The sequence below is a fragment of the Camellia sinensis genome, chromosome 2, assembly GCF_055761805.1.
Source record: "Camellia sinensis isolate YWXY chromosome 2, ASM5576180v1, whole genome shotgun sequence".
NCBI lineage: Eukaryota > Viridiplantae > Streptophyta > Magnoliopsida > Ericales > Theaceae > Camellia > Camellia sinensis.
In genome coordinates this window covers 174612162-174632710 of record NC_138962.1, presented here as the reverse complement: position 1 = coordinate 174632710, position 20549 = coordinate 174612162, and the positions used below count along the sequence as shown (strand labels likewise).

The 20549-nt window shown below is 36.9% G+C and overlaps 1 protein-coding gene across 2 annotated transcripts; it reads right to left on the bottom strand.

Annotated features, from left to right (window-relative positions):
- Positions 1–274: 274 nt before the first annotated feature.
- On the bottom strand, positions 275–18395 carry LOC114310526 (putative disease resistance protein RGA3). 2 transcript variants are annotated; one of them, XM_082916175.1, is made up of 5 exons: positions 14629–18395; positions 14306–14373; positions 1572–1696; positions 1150–1327; positions 275–569 (listed from the first exon to the last, which is right to left on the bottom strand). In XM_082916175.1, the coding sequence occupies exons 1-3, from the start codon at positions 18101–18103 to the stop codon at positions 1691–1693; spliced, it is 3549 nt and encodes a 1182-aa protein (XP_082772301.1). In that variant the 5' UTR covers positions 18104–18395; the 3' UTR covers positions 275–569; positions 1150–1327; positions 1572–1690. The 2 variants fall into 2 exon arrangements, with proteins under 2 accessions (XP_082772301.1, XP_082772302.1); XM_082916176.1 differs by having other exon boundaries at positions 1572–1693.
- Between the last annotated feature and the right edge of the window lie 2154 nt (positions 18396–20549).

Sequence of the window (20549 nt, the reverse complement as noted above, 5' to 3'; positions counted from 1 at the left end):
ATCGTTTATTTTGTAAATCGCAATGTAAGATCCATGGTACAAAGTTAAAAAGTTCCAAGTCACAACTAAATTTCCCTTGTGGAGATAGATTCAACAATTATGGATTTACTAGGCAATTTGTCAAACACTCGATTGCCAATTCAACCAATTGACAAATCCATTAACCAAATGATCAAAAGCCACAGCTAGCCTGAGCATGTAATCAACTAATTCAAAAACAACTAGAGTGGCGTGTGATTTTAACATGGTAAATTTGAGATGAAAAACTACAAACTCAAAGCCTGAAAATCAATTCACTAATTCAAAATGAGCAATTACAAGATTTTCTTACAATCCTTGGTGAATCCACACATGGAGATAAGTCGCTCTTGTCAAATCCACATTCATTGCTATCCCTGAATCGATCTTCAAGGTGCCAAATCCACGACATGATCACTGCCTTAAGAATCTACCAGGGAACTTCACAAATGCCTTTTGGAATCCACCGGACTTCTCCATAGATGAGAAATGATGAAATGAAATATTGAAGATGATCAATCGATGCTCAAGGACTCATAGATCTCAAAATTCTGCATCAAGAAATGTGTAATTCTCTCACTAGAGTTCTGAAGCAGTTTCACACTCCTAGAGAGAGCAACAATTTGGAAATGATGAAGATTCAGACTTTTTTTAACTAACTTTGCCAACCTAGACTGCTAGAGCTATCACTTCACTGCTCGAGCGGAGAATGGACATTCTCTATACTCAGTAGGGTCCGAAACCTAGAAACAGTGATTTCACCACTAGACCACTGCTCGAGTGGTGAACTCTGGATTTTTGTCTATTTAAACTAAGTGGGCCTGTCAACTATAGTTCGGATGCTCTGACTTACTTTCAACTTATAAGCATGAGAAGGATTCACACAAATATACAATTACATGAACTGTGCCAAAAACACTTCAAACTAAAATAGGATTACAACTGAAAAAATGGGTCAAACGAGATTGCCAAATGACTTTTAATGAACTCTATGACCTAAGAAGAAGCAATAACCTCGAAAAATAAGAAAGAAAGAAAAACCTACAAGTAGAACAATAGAAGTTAAAAGAATGGAAGACCATAGCATTACAATTTTATTTATTTATTTATTTTAAACGCTTCAAAGTATACCTCTGGTGATTAAGAAGGCTATGTTGAGTCAGATCTGAATCTCTGATTTATAACATCAACTCAGAGCCATCAAAGAACCAACCACAAAGAATTGGAGCTACCTTCCAAGCAACATTGACGCATAATGGTGGTTCTAAGCACTGATGATTGCAGAACCCAACAATTCCAGCTTCTAAACCTGTAGGAAGGGGAAAAAATACAGCTTTGTTTCACTTGCAGGATAATGTAAGACAGACTTATGCTGTGTTTAGTTAGGGAATTTGGGAAAGGTTTGGAAAAGGAAAGGGAAAAAGTGTGTGAAATTAGGTGAAATGTAGATATATTTTACTTACATTTCACTTTTCCCTTTCCAAATCCCCTAACCAAACACAATGTTAAGATTTCTTACCACATTTATATAACTTCAAGGGATAGGTGATTACCTGGGCAGATTGTGGATTAACTTGCAAACATCCAAAGCTCTTCCAAATGTGCAAACAAACATCCCACATTCTGAGCCCAATCAACCCCATGTGTATGGTGGTCAATGGTGTCTTCATTTTTACTGCTATCTCCTCCAACCAAAGCATAAACAAGTTATTTCTTTTCACCTATTGATATTTTTTAACGTTGTTTTTTTTTTTTCCCCAAGGGGTTAACTGTAGACAAGATTCATGAAAGTTTCATAAATGAATCACGAATCTGCACAACTTTACACTCACCATGTGACATCTTTAGGTTGTGTTTGGTTGGAGAATTTGGAAAGGAATTTGTATGCATAAAGATGGAACCTTGAGATTTGGAGAGAGGTTGTGTGTGCCTAATGATTTAGAGCTCAAGAGAGAAATCCTGAGAGAAGTTCACAGTTCAGGGTATACTGTACATCCAGGGAGCACTAAAATGTATAAAGATTTGAAGAAGAACTTTTGGTGGAATAATATGAAGAGGGAAATTGCTCAGTATGTTGCTCAATGTATGGTATGTCAACAAGTGAAAGTTGAACATCAGAGACCTACAGGTAAGTTACAACCTTTTTCTATTTCCAAGTGGAAGTGGGAACATATTACTATGGATTTTGTGACAGGGTTACCTAGGACCCAAGATGGTAACAATGCTATTTGGTTTATTATTGATCGATTGACTAAATCTGCTCACTTAAATGAGTGTGCGGCATTAGGGTTCTCCTTAGAGAGGTTTGCAAAATTGTATATCAAGGAGATTGTGAAGTTGCATGGTATTGCGATGACCATAGTGTCTGATAGAGATAGCAAATTTGTATCTATGTTTTGGAGGAGTTTGCATACAGCTTTGGGCACTAGTTTGAATTTTAGCACGGCCTTTCATCCTCAAACTGATGGATAGTCAAAGAGAACTATTCAGACTGTTGAAGACATGTTGAAGGCCTGTATTATTGATCTTGGAGGTTCTTGGGATGAGCATTTGGCCGTAGTGGAATTCTCTTATAATAATAGTTATCATGCGAGCACTCAGATGGCACCATATGAGGCTTTATATGGACGAAAGTGTAGATCACCTGTTTGTTGGGATGATGTGGGTGAAAGAAAGTTATTAGGGCCTGAGATTGTGCAACAAATAGTGGACAAGATCAATCTTATTAGAGAGCGACTTTGCACGAGACAGAGTAGAAAGAAAAGTTATGCAGATAACAAGAGACACAATTTGGTGTTTGGGTTTGGAGACCATGTGTTCCTTAAGGTGTCTCCTATGAAAGGAGTAATAAGGTTTGGTGTTCGTGGTAAATTGAGTCGTAGATTTGTTGGGTCATTTGAGGTTTCAGATCGAATTGGTGAAGTAGCTTACAGACTTGCCCTACCACCTTCACTAGTTGTAGTTCATAATGTCTTCCATGTTTCGATGTTGAGGAAGTATATACCGAATCCTAATCATGTGATTGATCATGCACCGTTACAGTTTAAGGAGGATTTGACCTATGAGGAACACCCTGTAAGAATTGTTGATAAGGAGCAGATTTTGAGGCGTCGAGTCATCCACTACGTTAAGGTTCAATGGAGCAACCACTCGGAGAAAGAAGCTACTTGGGAACTTGAGGATGAAATGAGACAAAAGTATCCACAACTTTTTGAGACTACAGGTATGTCAAATTTCGAGGACGAAATTTCTTTTAAAAGGGGAAGAATGTAAAACCCAAGTTGTGTGTAGGATTATTTTATTGGATAGATTAGTAATTAAATTAATTTATATGGGTCATTTATTAATATCAAAGAATTAGTTATGAGATGGCATTATATTTTCTATTACTTAGATAGGTAATTTTGTAACTTTGAGAAATTAGGTTAATAGGCCCACCTATTGTGGCTTTAAGTCTTGGGAAACAAACAAAATAGAGGCTGTGAATTGCTCCATAGGCGGCTAGGGTTTGAGAAGGTAAAAGAAAAATTAAAGAAAACAAAACAAAACCAAAGTGAAGAAGGAGGATTCATAGAGTGGTGATTTTTCTTTATTCATCACTTAAGGTAAGATTTATTTTATTGTATTCTTATCTATGATTTTGGTGTTAATATATCAATAGATGATTTTATGGGCATATATGATTAAATAGATATATTGATGTAGTCTATGTTGGGGGTCTCAATTTTGCTCAATTTTAGAGTGTATTTTGCATCCCGTTTAGGTGGTTCATATTTTGAGATTGATATGTGATGGGTTAAGTTTAATGGTGGTGTATTTGTGGGATACACGATTGACTACAAGCAATTACAAATTTTTGCATGTATATAAACAACAATAGAATAATATGGGTTGAGAATTTCTGAAGCCGTGATGGCTTTGTTTTGATGCTAAATCGTGGGAGTTCCTAATAGACTATTGGGTTAATTTATTTTATTGTTGTTACAAGAAGAGATGGATGGGTGCACATAATAATTGTTTATGCGGTGTAATATTTTATTAGGTTTATGAGATTGAGGTGGATCTTGGTAATTTGAGATTAGCTTGGGAAATATTATTTTAGCTGTTTGAGGTAAGTAATCCTCTATCACTGTTGGTTCATTTTTTTTTATTCCTATCGAATTGTTTAAAATCATAAATATTTATATATAGCCTTCATGTTCTCTTAAAATAAAATATGGGTCAAGTATAAAACAACATCGAATATTATTATGAAAATTATTTGAATATTTGGTGAAACTATTCTGAAAATTGTACTAAACGTTTATTCTGAAAATATCAAATGTTTTATTTAAAAGTTGTGTATTGTTTGAATTTTGAACATCACTCTAGTCTGACTATGATTTGGACCCTAGCCAATGGGGGTTATTTATTGGCATAGAAACTAGTTTCTTTTGGGGCTTTACCACCGGCCTATGTGTGGTTCTAGGCCTTGTCACGGGCTAAGTGACTGTAGTCATTAAGACTTGGGTTTTGTGAATCAAATCATTGAACCATCTGAATATCGAACCATCGATTTGAACAACGAATTACTTTGAATTATGTTGTTCGCTTTTCATTTAAAATGTATTGTACATTGTTTATTTTTAGCTATGAAACCATCTTACAAATAATTGTTCATTTATTGAACTGTAGAAAAAAAAATTATATTTATTGGTTATCGATTTATTTATTTATTTTTGTATACTTGATCCAGCTAGCAGTGATGGTTGGTTATTTACTGGGCTATCTAGCTTACTCTTATTTTTTTTTCAGATTTTGAAGAGTAGAGTTGCGCGAGATTATTTTTACATGTGGGAGTGCCGAGAGTAGGACTATGATTTAAGTACTTGGATTATTGTTTTGTTAATGGATTTTATTAGTGGACTTGGTGGATAATTTCATTTGATAAGAATAATCAATTTTTATAGATTTTAGCATTATGACATTAAGGATTTAATTGGAGCATTTTATATTGTTGGTTATGTGTTGGACTCTTAGCCTTACATGCTCACTTAAATGAGTGTACGGCGTTGTCACGGAGCTTGGGGCGTGACAATTTTATGGTATCAGAGCCAGGTTATAATTTTAAAGGCTGGTATAAAATAGTGGTGAGATTGGGTAGATGTAGTATTGGGAACGCTTATAATTTGATATAATGTTAATTTTATTTACATGTTATAGGGACTTGAGAATAGAATAAGATGAGGTTTTATTATTGATGCATATAGGTTGCAGTGGAACATGAGGAGACATTGGCAAATCTCGTGTGGTTAGTATAGATAGCAGGAGATTGCTTGTAGACTAGACTGTTTTAGATATGTGGGACTTTGACATAATTCTTGGAATGGATTGGTTGGCAACCAATTATGCTTTTGTTGATTGCCGAGGCAAAAGGGTAGTATTTTAATTTCCTGATCAACCAGAATTTTGTTTTGTGGGTAGTGGAGTTAACACTCCTCCTTTGGTAATCTCAGCTTTGCAAGCTAGACGATTGTTGAGGAATTGTTGCGAGGGTTATTTAGCTTATGTGAGAGATACCCGTGAGACTGAATTGAAGTTAGAGGATATTCTAGTTGTGAAGGAGTTTCACGATGTTTTTCCTGAAGAGTTACTGAGGTTGCCACTAGATAGAGAGATTGAGTTTGTCATCGAATTGATACCCGGCACGGGTCCTATCTCTAGGGCTCCGTATCGAATGGCCCAGCAGTGTTGAAAGAGTTGAAGGAACAATTACAAGAGTTACTAGATAAGGACTTTATTAGGCCTAGCGTTTTTCCTTGGGGTGCGCCTGTTTTATTTGTGAAAAAGAATAATGGTAGTTTTCGCCTTTGCTTTGATTATCGAGAGTTAAACAAGGTGATAATTCGAAATAAACATCCTTTGTCTAGGATAAATGACCTGTTTGATCAGTTGCAATGAGCACAAGTTTTTTCTAAGATTGACCTTCGTTCTGGCTATCACCAGTTGAAGGTTAAGGCAGAAGATATACCTAAGACAGCCTTCTGAACTAGATATGGGCATTATGAATTTTTAGTGATGTCGTTTGGGTTGACCAATGCGCCTGCAGCTTTTATGGATTTAATGAACAAAGTATTTTAACCCTTCTTAGATCAGTTTATGGTAATTTTTATTTATGACATTCTTGTGTACTCGAAGAGTAAAGAGCAGCACGAAGAACATCTGAGAATAGTGTTGCAGATATTAAGGGAGAAGAATTTATTTGCTAAATTGAAGAAGTGTGAATTTTGGTTGGAAAGTGTATCATTTTTGGGTCATGTGATATCTGAAGATGGGGTGTCTGTTGACCCTAAGAAAGTGGAGGCGGTGGTGGAGTGGAATCGGCCTACTAGTGTCACTGAAATTCGTAGCTTCTTGGGTTTAGCAGGATATTATAGAAGGTTTGTTGAGGGATTTTCCCGAATTTCTATGCCTTTGACTCGTTTAACACAAAAAGGAGTTAAATTTGAGTGGTCTGATGATTGTGAGAAGAGTTTCCAAGATCTAAAGAGTCAATTGGTGTGTGCTCCAGTACTTATAGTTTTGTCCGGAGATGAAGGTTTTACCATCTATAGTGATGCATCGAAGATGAGCTTGGGTTGTGTCCTGATGCAGAATGATAAGGTAGTGGCATATGCGTCTAGGCAGTTGAAGCCATATGAGCAGAATTATCCTACGCATGATTTGGAGTTGGCTGCCGTGGTGTTTGCATTGAAAATTTGGAGGCACTACCTGTATGGGATGAAATGTGAGATATTCACTGATCATAAAAGTTTGAAGTATATTTTCACTCAAAAAGAATTGAATATGAGGCAAGGGCGATGGTTGGAGCTATTAAATGACTATGGTTTGACTATTAATTATCATCCAGGAAAAGCCAATGTAGTGGTAGATGCCTTGAGTAGAAAGACCCCGAGTAATTTGGCTACCTTGATCACTGACCAAAAGAATATCTTGGAAGACTTGCAGAGGTTGAATATTGAGATTAGATGGCATAGCCATGGAGTGCAGTTGGCAAACCTTAGAGTTCAACCCACATTGATTGATAGAATTAAAGATGCTCAGGGAAGAGATCCTCAGTTGCAAAAACTTAAGGCTTAAATGGAAATAGGGCTACAGATGGAATTTGTATACATAAAGATGGAACCTTGAGATTTGGAGAGAGGTTGTGTGTGCCTAATGATTTAGAGCTCAAGAGAGAAATCCTGAGAGAAGCTCACAGTTCAGGGTATACTGTACATCCAGGGAGCACTAAAATGTATAAAGATTTGAAGAGAAACTTTTGGTGGAATAATATGAAGAGGGAAATTGCTCAGTATGTTGCTCAATGTATGGTATGTCAACAAGTGAAAGTTGAACATCAGAGACCTACAGGTAAGTTACAACCTTTTTCTATTCCCGAGTGGAAGTGGGAATATATTACTATGGATTTTGTGACAGGGTTACCTAGGACCCAATGTGGTAACAATGCTATTTGGGTTATTATTGATCGATTGACTAAATAGGTCATTATATATGAATTTTATTATGTCTACAATAATCTTAGTGGTCAAAAACAAACAAGTCTTCTATTTTGAAGTTGGAGTAAAACTAGAATTTAGAAGTAATCAAAGTTTCCCTATTATGAGATTGAAGTGGAATTGGAAATCGTAGTCTTAGTTGGTCTAGAATATTAACAATTGCCAAATATTATGTGTTTTCAAATATAAGTCATAGTCCTTGTAGAAGTAGGATAATCTTTGCCTATAAATATATGTATAATCTTAATGATTCAATAGAAGAGTTGATATTATGAGAATTTAATGTTGTGTTTGTGTGTGATTGGCCTAACCCTTGCGAGGATGAAGCACCTCTTTCTCCCTCTTCTTCTTCTACTTCCTCTCTTTCTTCTTCTTTGTGCTCATACTTAAGTTGTTGTTCTTGGGTTATCAATCACATGTCAAAATTGATGTATTATTGATTGATGTATGAATATGTTTACAATGATTCCTATATATAGAAGAGAAGAGTAGGTAGGTAGGTAGGTAGTAGGTGGAGTAGGTGGTAGTAGGTGGTAGTGGTAGGTGTGTAGTAGGTGGTAGTAGGTGGTAGTAGGTGGTAGTGGTAGGTTTTAACAGCCCCCCGCAAACTCAAGGGGGATAGGAACTAACCAACTTGAGTTTGGAGAGAGTAACAAAACAAGAAAATATACTAATACATAAAATAAAAGAGGATAGGAGACACTGTATGGTCGTGTCAGACCGTTGGTGAAGACACTGTATGGTGGTGGCAGACCGTTGTAGGAGCTAACCGGAATCAATGTCGGAACAGTTTAGGGGGTCATGTCGGACCGTTGTAAAAGCTGACCGGAATCAATGTCGGGATAGTTTATGGGGTCATGCCGGACCGTTGTAAAAGCTAACCGGAATCAAATATCGGGACAGTTTAGGGGGTCATGTCGGACCATTGGAAAAGCTGCACCCTCAAAAGGTGTGTCCAATCTTTCAAAAGGCGTGCCATCAAAAGGCGTGCCCAATCCATAAAAAGGTGTGCCGGACATTATGGCGATGCGCGGGACTACCTTGGCTTGCGCGCCCATGTTGTCGTCTAGCGCCGAGCGGCACACGATGCGCGTGTCGGCCTTGGCTATTTAACCAAGACGGAGGCTGAGGCTGAGGCTGAGGCTAAGACAAAAACTTGCGAAAAACCTCTGAAAAACTCTTCGTTTTCTGAGAGAGATACTCTGTAACACTCGGTTGCCCAGAAAATGGCCTCTTCTTCCCGTGGTCTGCTCACTCTCTTTCCAGACCTCAACGAGTCCACAAGAGAAATAACTGGTGCGGTGGCCCTTGAACCGCAACCAAGCGCCTCTGGTTTTGCGCCGTTAAACTTTCATATGCGGTCTGTGGAGCAAAAAATGGCAGTGCAAGCGGATATTGAAGCCAATCAGTATACATTGAAGTCATGTGTGGAAACCATGACTGCGGTCACAAACTTGTCGCACCGGCTGCAGAGTAGGACAAATGAGGTGCAGCAGTTAAACGCCCAACTGGCTCTGCTCCAGCGCATGTATAAGGATGCGCGAGCAGAGATAAGTGTGCTAAAGGCGGAAAATAAGGAGCTGAAGCGGAAGGCCACCGTGATGTTCCGATTTGGAGGTCCGCCATATGCTGCAGTGGAGAAGCAGGGGGGAGTGAACGTGCTCGGTGGCGTGGGAAACACGGAGGCAGCACCGTCAAGGACCGCCCAGGACGGAGGCAAAAAGAAAAGACTAGCGGAATAGGCGAAAGAGTGAGGGCGGTGGGTGGCCGTCTGCAGAAAAGAAAACAAATCTTTTGGTGTTGTATTTTGGTTTGTTGTTTTTTTATTTTTATTTTTTTTTGTTTTTTTTTTTTTTTGTTGTTGTGTGTAAAATTGTGATCGGGGTTGATCCCTGAGATGAATAAAATATGGTTTGGTGTGCAAAGCTATATGGTATGAATGGAATTGGAAAAAGATTAAAAATAATGGGAAAGAAAAATAAAGAAAGAAATAATAAGAATATAGCTGAAATCAAAATGAAAGATGGGGGAAATAAGGAAAGTGGTTCACGTGGTTTCTTGTCCCACGATTTTGTGAAAATCGGCAATGGTGTTCGGTATATATAGATATATATATATATATATTGGTGGAATAATAATAATAATAATAATAATAATAATAATATATTAATGGGGAAAGCATGTGCGCTGGTGGGTTGGAAAGTGAAAAAATGAGAGAGAGAGAGTGGGGTACATGATGATGATGATGATAAAAAAAATTGGTTGTGTGTAATGCGGTGGCTTTATTCAAAAAAGTGAAAACTTTCCATTGAGATAGCATCTGAGTAAGCTAAGATAAACCCATTTGAGTTGAGTACTTGGAGCTTGTGAAAAAAGATCAACTGTGTCAAACCAGACCCAAAATTCCCACCGGCTCCGACCATGCCAGAAATGACTCCGAGAGATCGGCGAGAAATGAAGGGGATGATGCCGAAGGTGGCTCCGCAGGCGGCCTGAGCGCCGGTGGAGAAGAGGATCATCATGGAGATGGCGATGAGGACGGAGTTGGCGTGGCCGAGGAGGAAGCAGAAGAGTCCGCCGAGTGTTTGGAGGATCCAAAGGGTCCATAGGCGGCCTCTCATGCCGAAGAATCTGGCGGAGTAGTCGGAAGCGAATCCGCCGAAGGGGCGGGCGATGAGGTTGGCCATGCCGAAGATGGCTGCGATGGTGCCAGCAGTGTGGAACTTGAGATTGAACCTGTCGTAAAAGTACTCTGCGATGACATTGTCTGTGGATAACTCGACACCCATGGAATAGCCGTAGAGGAGGACAAAGATCCATGTCCTGTGGTTTGTGATAGCATACCATAACACCACCATTTGCACAGCTTCCCATAGAAATGACCCATCTTAATAACCAAAAAAGTGGCAGATGGCATTAAACTTCTTCCCCTTGTAAGTGCCTTTTTTTTTATTTTTATTTTTTATTTATTTTTTTTTATTTTCAATTCCTATGCTTGGAAAACTCTGCAGCCGTTGTTGAGAACCCATTTTCTTCAGCTACTAGAGCATTTCATTCATACAGATGAGTCTACTGAATGACCATGAGGATGGTGTGCGTATTCCAGAGAGAGAACGAGAGATTTGCATTGTGTGTGTGTGTCCAGCCGTTGATCAGATTGAAGGGACTGCAGCGACGGGTTAAGGTCAACAGTGGTGGTAAATGAAGACGACCGAGACGGTGGTGTATGGGAGGACAACAGTGAGAGGAGGGGCAGTGGTGGTGGCTCGGTGCAAAAGTGGTGGTACTGCAAGATAGCTGAGGGAGAGAGATTTCTGCCGTGTGTGTGTATCAGTGTCTTCCTCTCCCTAAACCAATCTGTCAAGAGAGAGCCAGCATAATCAGTCACCCCCCCTTGCCCATGGATGTGTATCTGTGTGATATAGCAGAAAGAGAGCTTGTGTGTCGTCTATGTGTGTGTCTGGGTTGACTGGGTGAGTCAAGGACAGCGACTCGAAGGAGTTGGGCGTGAAGGTGGTGGACTCGAAGAAATTTCAAGGTATGTATAGAAAATTCTAGCGGACTAGGTTGAGGTCCGGCGGGCGGCCAAGGCGACGGCCGCCGGTGAAGCGAAAAATACTAAGTGCTTAACCTCGCTCTGATACCATGTTAAAATTGATGCATTATTGATTGATGTATGAATATGTTTACAATGATTCCTATATATAGAAGAGGAGAGTAGGTAGGTAGGTAGGTAGTAGGTGGAGTAGGTGGTAGTAGTAGGTGGTAGTAGTAGGTGGTAGTAGGTGGTAGTGGTAGGTTTTAACATCACAGCCCATTAAAAATGTACATTTCAGTCCCAAAACCTTATCTTATATTACCCCCAAATCAACCCTAATCCCTTCTCCTTCCTATTAGCCTTCAATTTAAATTACTCACTGTTTGGGCATTTAAATAGCCTCCGTTTAAAAATCCAGCAAGTTTTCCTACATCACCAAGTCTATGGATTCTAAAAGCCAAGCCCAATAGCTAATCTAGCCGATGAAACTTACTATGGTCATGAACTCAACAAAACAAATATCTATTATAGTAGCTTTGACATTTCTCTTATGCCCTCAGTCGAGATAATGAATATGCGCTTCAAAAATAAGGAAATGATATGGGGTTAATTGACTTTTACGCCCAGCCTAAATGCTCCATAATTTCCATATATCTCAATCAAGTCCAAAAGGAGTACAGGGAAATTCTGGTAGAGAAAGAAACCATATAAAAAATCAAATTTCACCTAGTATAGTTAATCTACACCACATTCAATTGATCAAGCATGTAGAAGAATGGATCAATTTTACATTATCTGGATTAATGGAACCAAGGATGCTATCTATGTAAAAATTACTGACACCTTAACACATCAAATTTGATAGACCAAGTAATATGAGATTGAGTATCTGGATTAAAGGAGCCAAGGATACTATCCACATAAAAATTACTGATGCCTTAACACATCAAATCTGATGGACCAAGTAATATGAGATTGAGCCGTTGAGCACTTGAGTTGTTTTGTAAATGTTAGCTTCCTGTAAAGATATTAAGCCTCATTCGATCAATTAATTTAAGTCCAAGACAAGAGCATCTTTTCTTGATGTGTGAATTTATCAAACCGGTATGGTTTGCTTCAGCTTTAGGTCTTCGCATGTCCTTTTCTTCTCACATGAATTTTAGGCATTGGACTTGGCTCTTCATAGGCCCTTTTACTTCTCAACACCACAAAGAGGTTCTCAATCACATAGGATCAATCTCATGGGTAATTATAGCACTGAGAACAAAGTTGTTCCTAAGTCTGTCTCTTCTTCCTTACCACATGATACATGTAAGCACAACCTATGCTATGGGTAGAGTTATTTTGTTATGGCTATGGTTGTTTAAGCTCCTCCAAAGTAGGAATTAATCATATTTCCAAGGATTTCCATCACTATTTTATTTGTCCTTTAATGTATCCACCTCAAAGATGTCACCTAAAATTTCTAAAATATACTGAATATATCCAATTCCTGATAATCCTACACCCCAGCTAAAAGGGTGGGGATATATATATGAATTTGCAACAAATTATCATACTAGAACAGAGCTTAAGAATAACAAATCAAAATTACACAGGAGCAGAAACTATAACAATTCCAAAATCCTATTTTGACCATGCAATTTTGAATATTTATAAAAGAATTTTGCATTTTAACCCCTTCAAGATTTATATAATTTTTACATCAGCCCCTTCAAAATCTAGGTAATTTTACTTTGGCTCACTACAATTTTGAAGTTTTCATTATTTTCATACAATTTTCAGTAATTATAAAATAAAATAGTATTTTAGCTGCCTTAACCTTTGAAAAATCTCATTATTTTCATGCAATTTTGAGTATGCATAAAATAAAGGGATAAGTGGTAAAAACCCCAATTTAAAGAGGATATAGGGAAATTCTTATTTGGTGATAAGAACATTTACTGGTCAAAGATTAAAATTTTTATATATAACCTATCTCTTCAAAAATTCTATCTGTTGAAATTCTTTTCCTATCTGTCCAACTTATTTTAATATTTTTTGAAATTCACCAAACTTATTTTTCTTATCTGTTTAAATTCAGCAAGCATGTTTTTCTTATCAGTTGAAATTCAGTAAGTTTTTATTTTTTATTTATTATTTATTATTATTATCTGTACAACTAACCACTTCACCCCATCTTAGATCTTTCAAATCCAAGCTCAAATTCAACATCAACACCACTAATTGAAACAATTTTTTGAAGTAGAAACTCACAATAAAAGTAAAAATTAAACAACAAATATATGAAGCAAATATGAAATTAGTTAATGATACTTTTAAATAAATTTAATTTCTTAGAGGTTTTGATTTGATTTTCGGTCAGTGGTTTCATGCCAAGAGAAGAGGATTTTGAGGAAGAATACAGAGTTACTATCTCTGGCTAGAGAAAATGCCAGAGTTCATGTTCTCGGAAAATGCAACATTGTCCATCTCTTCGAGGTCTTGGCTACAAAGATGAAGATCTACTTCATGTTGGAGTTCGCTAAGGGATGGTTCAGCGAAGATTTCAAAAGAACATCCAAAGGGTGTCTGAAAAGGAGATTGATTGAAAGAAGGAGAGGGAAAGTATGTACTGTATGTATGTTTATATATGTAAAAGTAAAGAGAAGAATAAAAACAATTGCAGAGACAAGACAATAAATGAGGCTTAAGCAACGGTGAAAGGAACACCGCTTGTTAATATACAAATTGGAAAGAAAAAAAAAATGAAGAGAGAGAACAAAAATGCCGAATTCAAACCCACCAAACAACCATATATCCGAAGCGAACCACAAACAAGTCTGCTTTAAAAAAATTAATCAATCTGCATACCTATATACACATAGTGAGATAACTCAAATCTATTCGTTAAGTATCATAGTATTTAATAGTTAATTTTTTGTATTATTCACCACCTTTTCTTACTTGCCCGTGCATACACCGCGTTAGCGCTAGTAAACTTGTATTTGGATGCAACCAAGAATATCAACCAAGCATGCAATCCTTACATTTTGCCTCCCAAATCAAATCTTTTGACCATTGGTAGTTCTTTCTCAAATCATCATCAATTTGATATTGGATTAACAGCTGAAAGTTTAATATTTTGTGTAACAAAATCGACCATATACATTTGTTTATTTCACTCCAAACACCAAAAGCATAAACATGGAAAGCAAAGTTGATTTTTTACCTTTATCCTTTTGCTGTAAGATCCGTGAATTGAGCTGTTGTGGTTGCTCAAATTCTCACTGTCAATTCCTGCAGATTAAATGATGATGATTGTAAGCATGATATATGATATAAAAATAAAAAAATGATCTATGAAAGAAGTAATTGCTCTTTGTCAATACAGTTTGCATTTTCTATATATGTGTCATACAAGAGAATAATAACTTCAGTAAGTAGAGGAGAACAAAATTTAGAAAATCAAAAATTGTTGATATTTGATACTAAACCAAATCAATGGGAGAGGAAAAATAAAAAGTCGATGCTACTGACAAAGTGAGCACTAACCTTTACAACAAATAAATTGGCGATACCAAGCTGGTGAAGATACTTTTGTTTTGGAATTGGGATGCTCAATCTCTAGATCAGGAATGTCCTTGATGTTTAGCCAATTTGGGCCAACGTCATTTTGACATTCCTTCAATAACAACGGACAACCTTCAATGTGCAAATGTTGGAGAGAGGTTGCAAGCCCCTCCTCTGGCAATGACCGGAGTGCAGGGCAGTCATCAATGTAAAGATCCCTAAGAGAGGTAAGGTTCTTCAGCCCTTCGTTGGGACCTAGGGACATGAGACTGTGGCATGAACCAATACTAAGACACTCGATTGTAGCAGGTAGCCCTTGACTTAGAAGTGTCACAAGTTGGGGACAGTTCCAAATGGATAGAAGTTTGAGAGAAGATAGGCCTTGGAACGATGATTCTTCTTCGAATAGAGATACAAGATCGCTGCAATAATGTATGTATAATGCCTTAAGCCCAGAAAGTTGTGGTAACTTTGGAAGATGGGTTATGCCTGAGATGTTGGAAATGACCAACGAGAATAGAGAATCGGTGTTTGGAATTGCCCTCAATAGTGTTTCACCATGGCAACCATCTAGTGCTAAATGCTGAAGATATAGAGAGAGCTCTGGGAGGGTGTTCAATTGTTGACAGCCACTTATCTCTAATTTCTCTGGTGAAACGGATTTTGGCAGTGGCTCTAACTTGGGGCAATTAACGATTTTTATATCCGTAAGAAGTCTGAAGTAAGATGCCTTTACCTCAACAGTTTCGCCTTGATCATTAACAGAATGAAGCGGCTCCCTTTGGCCTTGATCATTAATGAAAAAAATAGGCTCTAACTTTTCGTTCCAATCCTCCAGAACAAGATTGTCGACAAGTGTAAGAGAACAAAGGAAGGGGGTCAGTGGAAGGGTCTTCAATGAGTCACACTTTTTGATCTTCAAGACTTCCATGTCAGGAAAGAGGCTGGGCAAACAAATTAGCTTGGGGCAGTTGCTAATCTTCAGTGTGTGCAGAGAAATGTAGTCCGCCTCTGGCCATTCCTCCAACTCCAACATTTCTTTAATGTGGAGCTCTTTAAGGTGCTCCAACCTCCCAAGAGATAGCACTTTGATGTTTGAACAATGATTAAAGGATAGATTAACGAGTTTTTGGAGCAACCCATCTCTTATCCAGGATGGAAATCTAGTCCCCTTGTAGCACAAAAGTTGGAGCACTTTGAGATTTGAGTGAGGTTGAAGGTCTTCAAGCACGCTTTCATCAGTTGCTTCATGCTGTGGATCACCATCACTATTGCTCCATTCAAACACCACCTTCTCAAGCTTTTCTTTGTCTTTCAACTTTGCCTCTGCTGCATTTGTTACATTCTCGAGCTTGGAAATATGTAAAGTTCCTTTGAGGCACTTCATATCCTTCAATTCATCAATTCCATAACCAGAATTGTGTTTGATCTGAAAAGCATGCAGATTTTGGAGTCTGGTTAGGCAACCCATTCTTGGAGGTAACGTGGATGACTTGAACCAGAACATATCATCTAGCTCGAGATGCTCCAAGTTGACTAAGTTACTAAGGTGTTTTGGCAGTTCGAAGAGCGAAAAACACCCTAATAGTTTTAGTGTTTGCAAATTGTAAAGGCTGCATATGGAGTTGGGGAGTGCTGTGATTTCGGTTTTAGAAAGATCAAGGTAGTGCAACAACTTCAACTCTTTAATCGAGTTTGGCAATTCCCCAAGTGTGCTTGAACTCAAATCCAACACGCGTATGTATTTCAAATTTCGGAACAGTTTGTCAAGGGCTTGCCCAAAGACTTTATGGTGTTCACTAGGAAATAGTAGTGTGCGCAGCCTCTTAGACTTATCAGTGATTTCTAAAGCAAGGTTCTCGACATTTTCACAAAGCAATGATACATGGCGATGACTTTCAGAGACATGGCACGATTCATTATCCTTGACTTGGTAGTAATGGGTGCTCGAAACTGATTGTGCCAATCCATGGATAAGATCATGCATCCTGTACCTCTGCATGCTGTCAATGTCTAAAAGTTGAAAGAAGGACCTCATTAACAAGTCATCAAAATAATCGCTTCCAATTTCGTCAGAATGAATAAAGGATTCTGCCTTCCACAATTTGACCAACTCGCTCTTATCAAACATATAACCCTTAGGAAATATGGAACAATATAGAAAACACTGCTTTAAGCATGAAGGTAGATTGTCATAACTCAATTTTAAGGCGGGCAAAACAATTGGCTTCCCCGTATTAGTGCTTTTCTCCTCCGCTTCCCAAATGTCATGCTCTAGGATTTTCTGCCATTTGTTCACATCATGGTTACCACGCAAGAGACCTCCCATTGCCTTGACAGCCAAAGGCAGTCCATTACATTTGCGTACAATTTCCTTGCCAATATGCTCCAAATCTTTACTCTCATTGCCCGTTATATTATTTTGTTTAAACACAATTTGTTCAAACAATGACCAACACTGGTCTTCGGGCAAATAGTCTAAGCAATAGGGACGTTGTGTGCCAATGGTGAGGTTCGCAACCCTAGTGTTTCGACTAGTGATTAATACTCTAGATCCCTTTCTCCCTTGTTTTAAGACTTTTTGAAGCTTATCCCAGGCATCATAACTCTCGATCCATACATCATCTAGGACTAGAAAAAAGCTTTTTCTAGCGAAGAATGATAGAAGGCGAGATTCTAATTGTTCATCTGACAATGCATTGATGTTATCATAATTCATCGTGGAATGATATTCTATCATTTCTTTTAGGATTCTTCTGTAGTTGAAATCCACTCCGACACACACCCACATCATAAATTCAAAATGTTTTTTAACTCTATCATCGTTGTAGACCACTTGAGCAAGAGTTGTCTTGCCCAATCCTCCCATCCCAATGACAGGAATTACAGAAATGTCCCCTTCCCTATCAAATTCCTTCGATAGCAACTGATCAACTATTTTATTTTTGTCATCCTCTCTACCAACCACATCAGCTTCAACCACTAAAGAACTAGTGTTCCTACTCTCATCTGTTTGTCCATTGATAACATTCACATTGAGATTAAACTTTTCTTTTTCTCTAGCAATCTCATCAAGTCTTACTAAAATATCCTTAATCTCACGCGCAGCCTCTAATTTGTATGAAATTTTACTGCCACTAAAAGGAGGATGACAGTTTCGTACCTGCTGTTTTCGTTGCCACAGGCAGGCATCGGTTTCAAATGTTTCCAATACGTCTTGTGAGTCATAAGCTGCTGCTTTGAGCTTTCCAAGCCAATCTCTCAACTGCTCGCTGTGAAGTTGCTTGTCCTCAGCATCTTTAAGCACAGATTGGATTGAAGTCAGCGTGCTTGAGAGAGTTTTAACATCTTTCTCCACACCTGTCAGTGACTGGAAATTTTGGTCGATTAGGGAAGTAGCTTTTTCTATGACAATATTAACTAGGGGACCTACTACTAGTGAAATTGGGTCAGCCATAAAATGATTCTTCAGAAGTAGAACTACAATTACTTGAGAAAAGAAAAGAAAAGAAAAGAAAAGAAAAGAAAACAAGATGTTAATGAATGGGAAGAAACTGGAGACTAGCTTTGGCAAACTGTGATGTATTATTATGAAATTACTTGCACTCTGTACCCATCCTAATTTACAAGCACATACATATAGACAACAAAATACAAGCAGGGCACTTTCTTGGTATCCATAGAATATATCATAATGGAAGTTTTTTCTTTGAAGTATCTCTTTTTTCTCTAAAGAAAAAGTCTAACATGGTAGGAGGATTTTGAAGTAGATTACTTGATGATGAATGCGATGGGGGGGATAACAACCGAGTGAGGAATATGTCAAAGTTCCTACAGTCGACAAGTGGATGATTGAGACAGGACTACTGCTTCTTAGGAAATTCTCTCAAAATCTCTGGTGCAATTTAATACTTAAACTACTAACATTCTATTGTGTGGGGAAAAAAAAAAAAAAAATTCCGCATGTTAGACAAAATAATGAGAAAAAGAATCCATCAGTTAATTTCTTGTATGAAAATGATTTCACTGCAATGTTTTCAGGTAGAGAAACTAATATGCTATAGCTATATATCCTTTGAATCCATCAAAAGTGTATGTGTATGACTATTTTTTGAGCAACTTCCACAAAGTATTTTCACCTTTCAAATAGTGTTAAATCACCTTACAAACAAGGGTTGAATGGGTCATATCATCAAGCTAAGAAACATAAGACTGAGTCAGAGACTCCAGAAGCCCTTGAAAGATTAATGCGGCTGTTTGGAAAATTTAAAGATAACCAATTCTTATCATCTTTCATCCTTATCTTACATCAAGGTTGCAAAAGTAAAAATAAGGCGTACAAAGTAAAACCGATTTTTCATCCTTACTTTACTCGGGCTATAACAATAAAAATAATGTTTACAATAGGATAATGCTATGAATCATGAAAAATATATCATGAAATGCATCATGAAAATTTTTCATTCTTTGATTAGTGTGTCGTGTTTTATTGTATGTGTGGAGAATCTTTCATGATCACCTTCATGATATTTTTTTTATGATCCCTAACATTACTCTTTACAATATAAAGCTTGTTGGGAAATTTTCAAAAATAATGTTAAAAGCTTACAGGTATTTTCAAAACCTTCCTTATTGTATTTTGAAAAGCTTGAAATAAGTTTGCGAACTTGTCTCACATTAGAATGAGAAGTATTTTCAATACCTTCCTTATTGTATTTTGAAAAGCTTGAAATAAGTTTGAGAACTTGTCTCACATTAGGATGAGAAAAAAAGATCGAGCTCTTAATAAAAAGCAACATCGAATATTCTCATAAAATGTGAATATATATATTTTTCAAAATATTAATATTGTTTTTTTTTTTAATTGAAGTAATTTGAATTATTTTTGTCAATCTAATCTAAAATGTAAATGTAATTTACAAGTATCACGTGAATGCTAATATTAATAAGTTTTGTAGAATTAAAAATATAAAATAATATATAACATTAATAATGACTTGTTAAATGATCCTACTAGTTGAAATTCCTAATTACGCCACTGATAGCATAGCAGTACATGTGGTGTGGGCCACTGATAGCAGTACATGTGGTGTGGACCCGTTAGTCGGAAAATTAATTTTACTGTAACTTTTACTACTTTCATGATAAACCAACTTAGAAAAAATTATTTTTTATTTTTATTTTCCCCACTTCTAACCATTTTGCTCTTAACCAAATTTTGTCTAAGGACATAAACAATTCAAACTCTGCCTTTTTATTATTGAAATATAAAACTAGGCATCTGACTGATTATTAGGGTGAGGAAAACTATTTGGGTCTTAGGCAAATTTATGAGGTGCCTTAATTTGATTTTTATTACTTAAAACAGTGGGATTTATTACTTTTTGTTTGATTAATTGGATACAGCATGACAAGTATTTTGTGTTGAATAATGTGAAGGGTTAGTACAAGTCCAAATAATTACTCTTCACTTTAGATGGGATGACATATACACCTGGCCTTCTTAGACAATTAGGATACATTGGAAAATGAATTTTTTTGTAATTTTTTTGACTAAAATATGAGATGAAAAAAATCAATATGTTTGGAAAAGATTTTTTAATTTTTTTAAGAGAAAACGAACAAAAAAAGGTATAAATAGCAAAAAATCTTTGACTTTGTAGAGTGAATAAAAAGAAATCTTTAACTTTTTTGTATGAGTAAATTTTTTTAAAATTTAATGACTTTTTTATTTTTTTAACTAAAATATAATACACCTTTTATCACCATCATCCATCTTTAATTACAGACTTTGGATTGCATACTTGAGTTTTTTTTATCCCAAGCAATATTACATATATTAAAACTATTAATAAAACATATTAAAACTATTAATAAAACATACGTGTCTAAACATTATTGGA

What these genes read in the sequence shown, in the direction of transcription:
- LOC114310526 (XM_082916175.1), bottom strand. Translation starts at nt 18,103, where the DNA reads ATGGCTGACCCAATTTCACTAGTAGTAGGTCCCCTAGTTAATATTGTC. An exon ending in CCAATTTATTTGTTGTAAAG is followed by an intron (nt 14,374 to 14,628) that starts GTTAGTGCTCAC and finishes TTTAATCTGCAG; the next exon opens with GAATTGACAGTGAGAATTTG.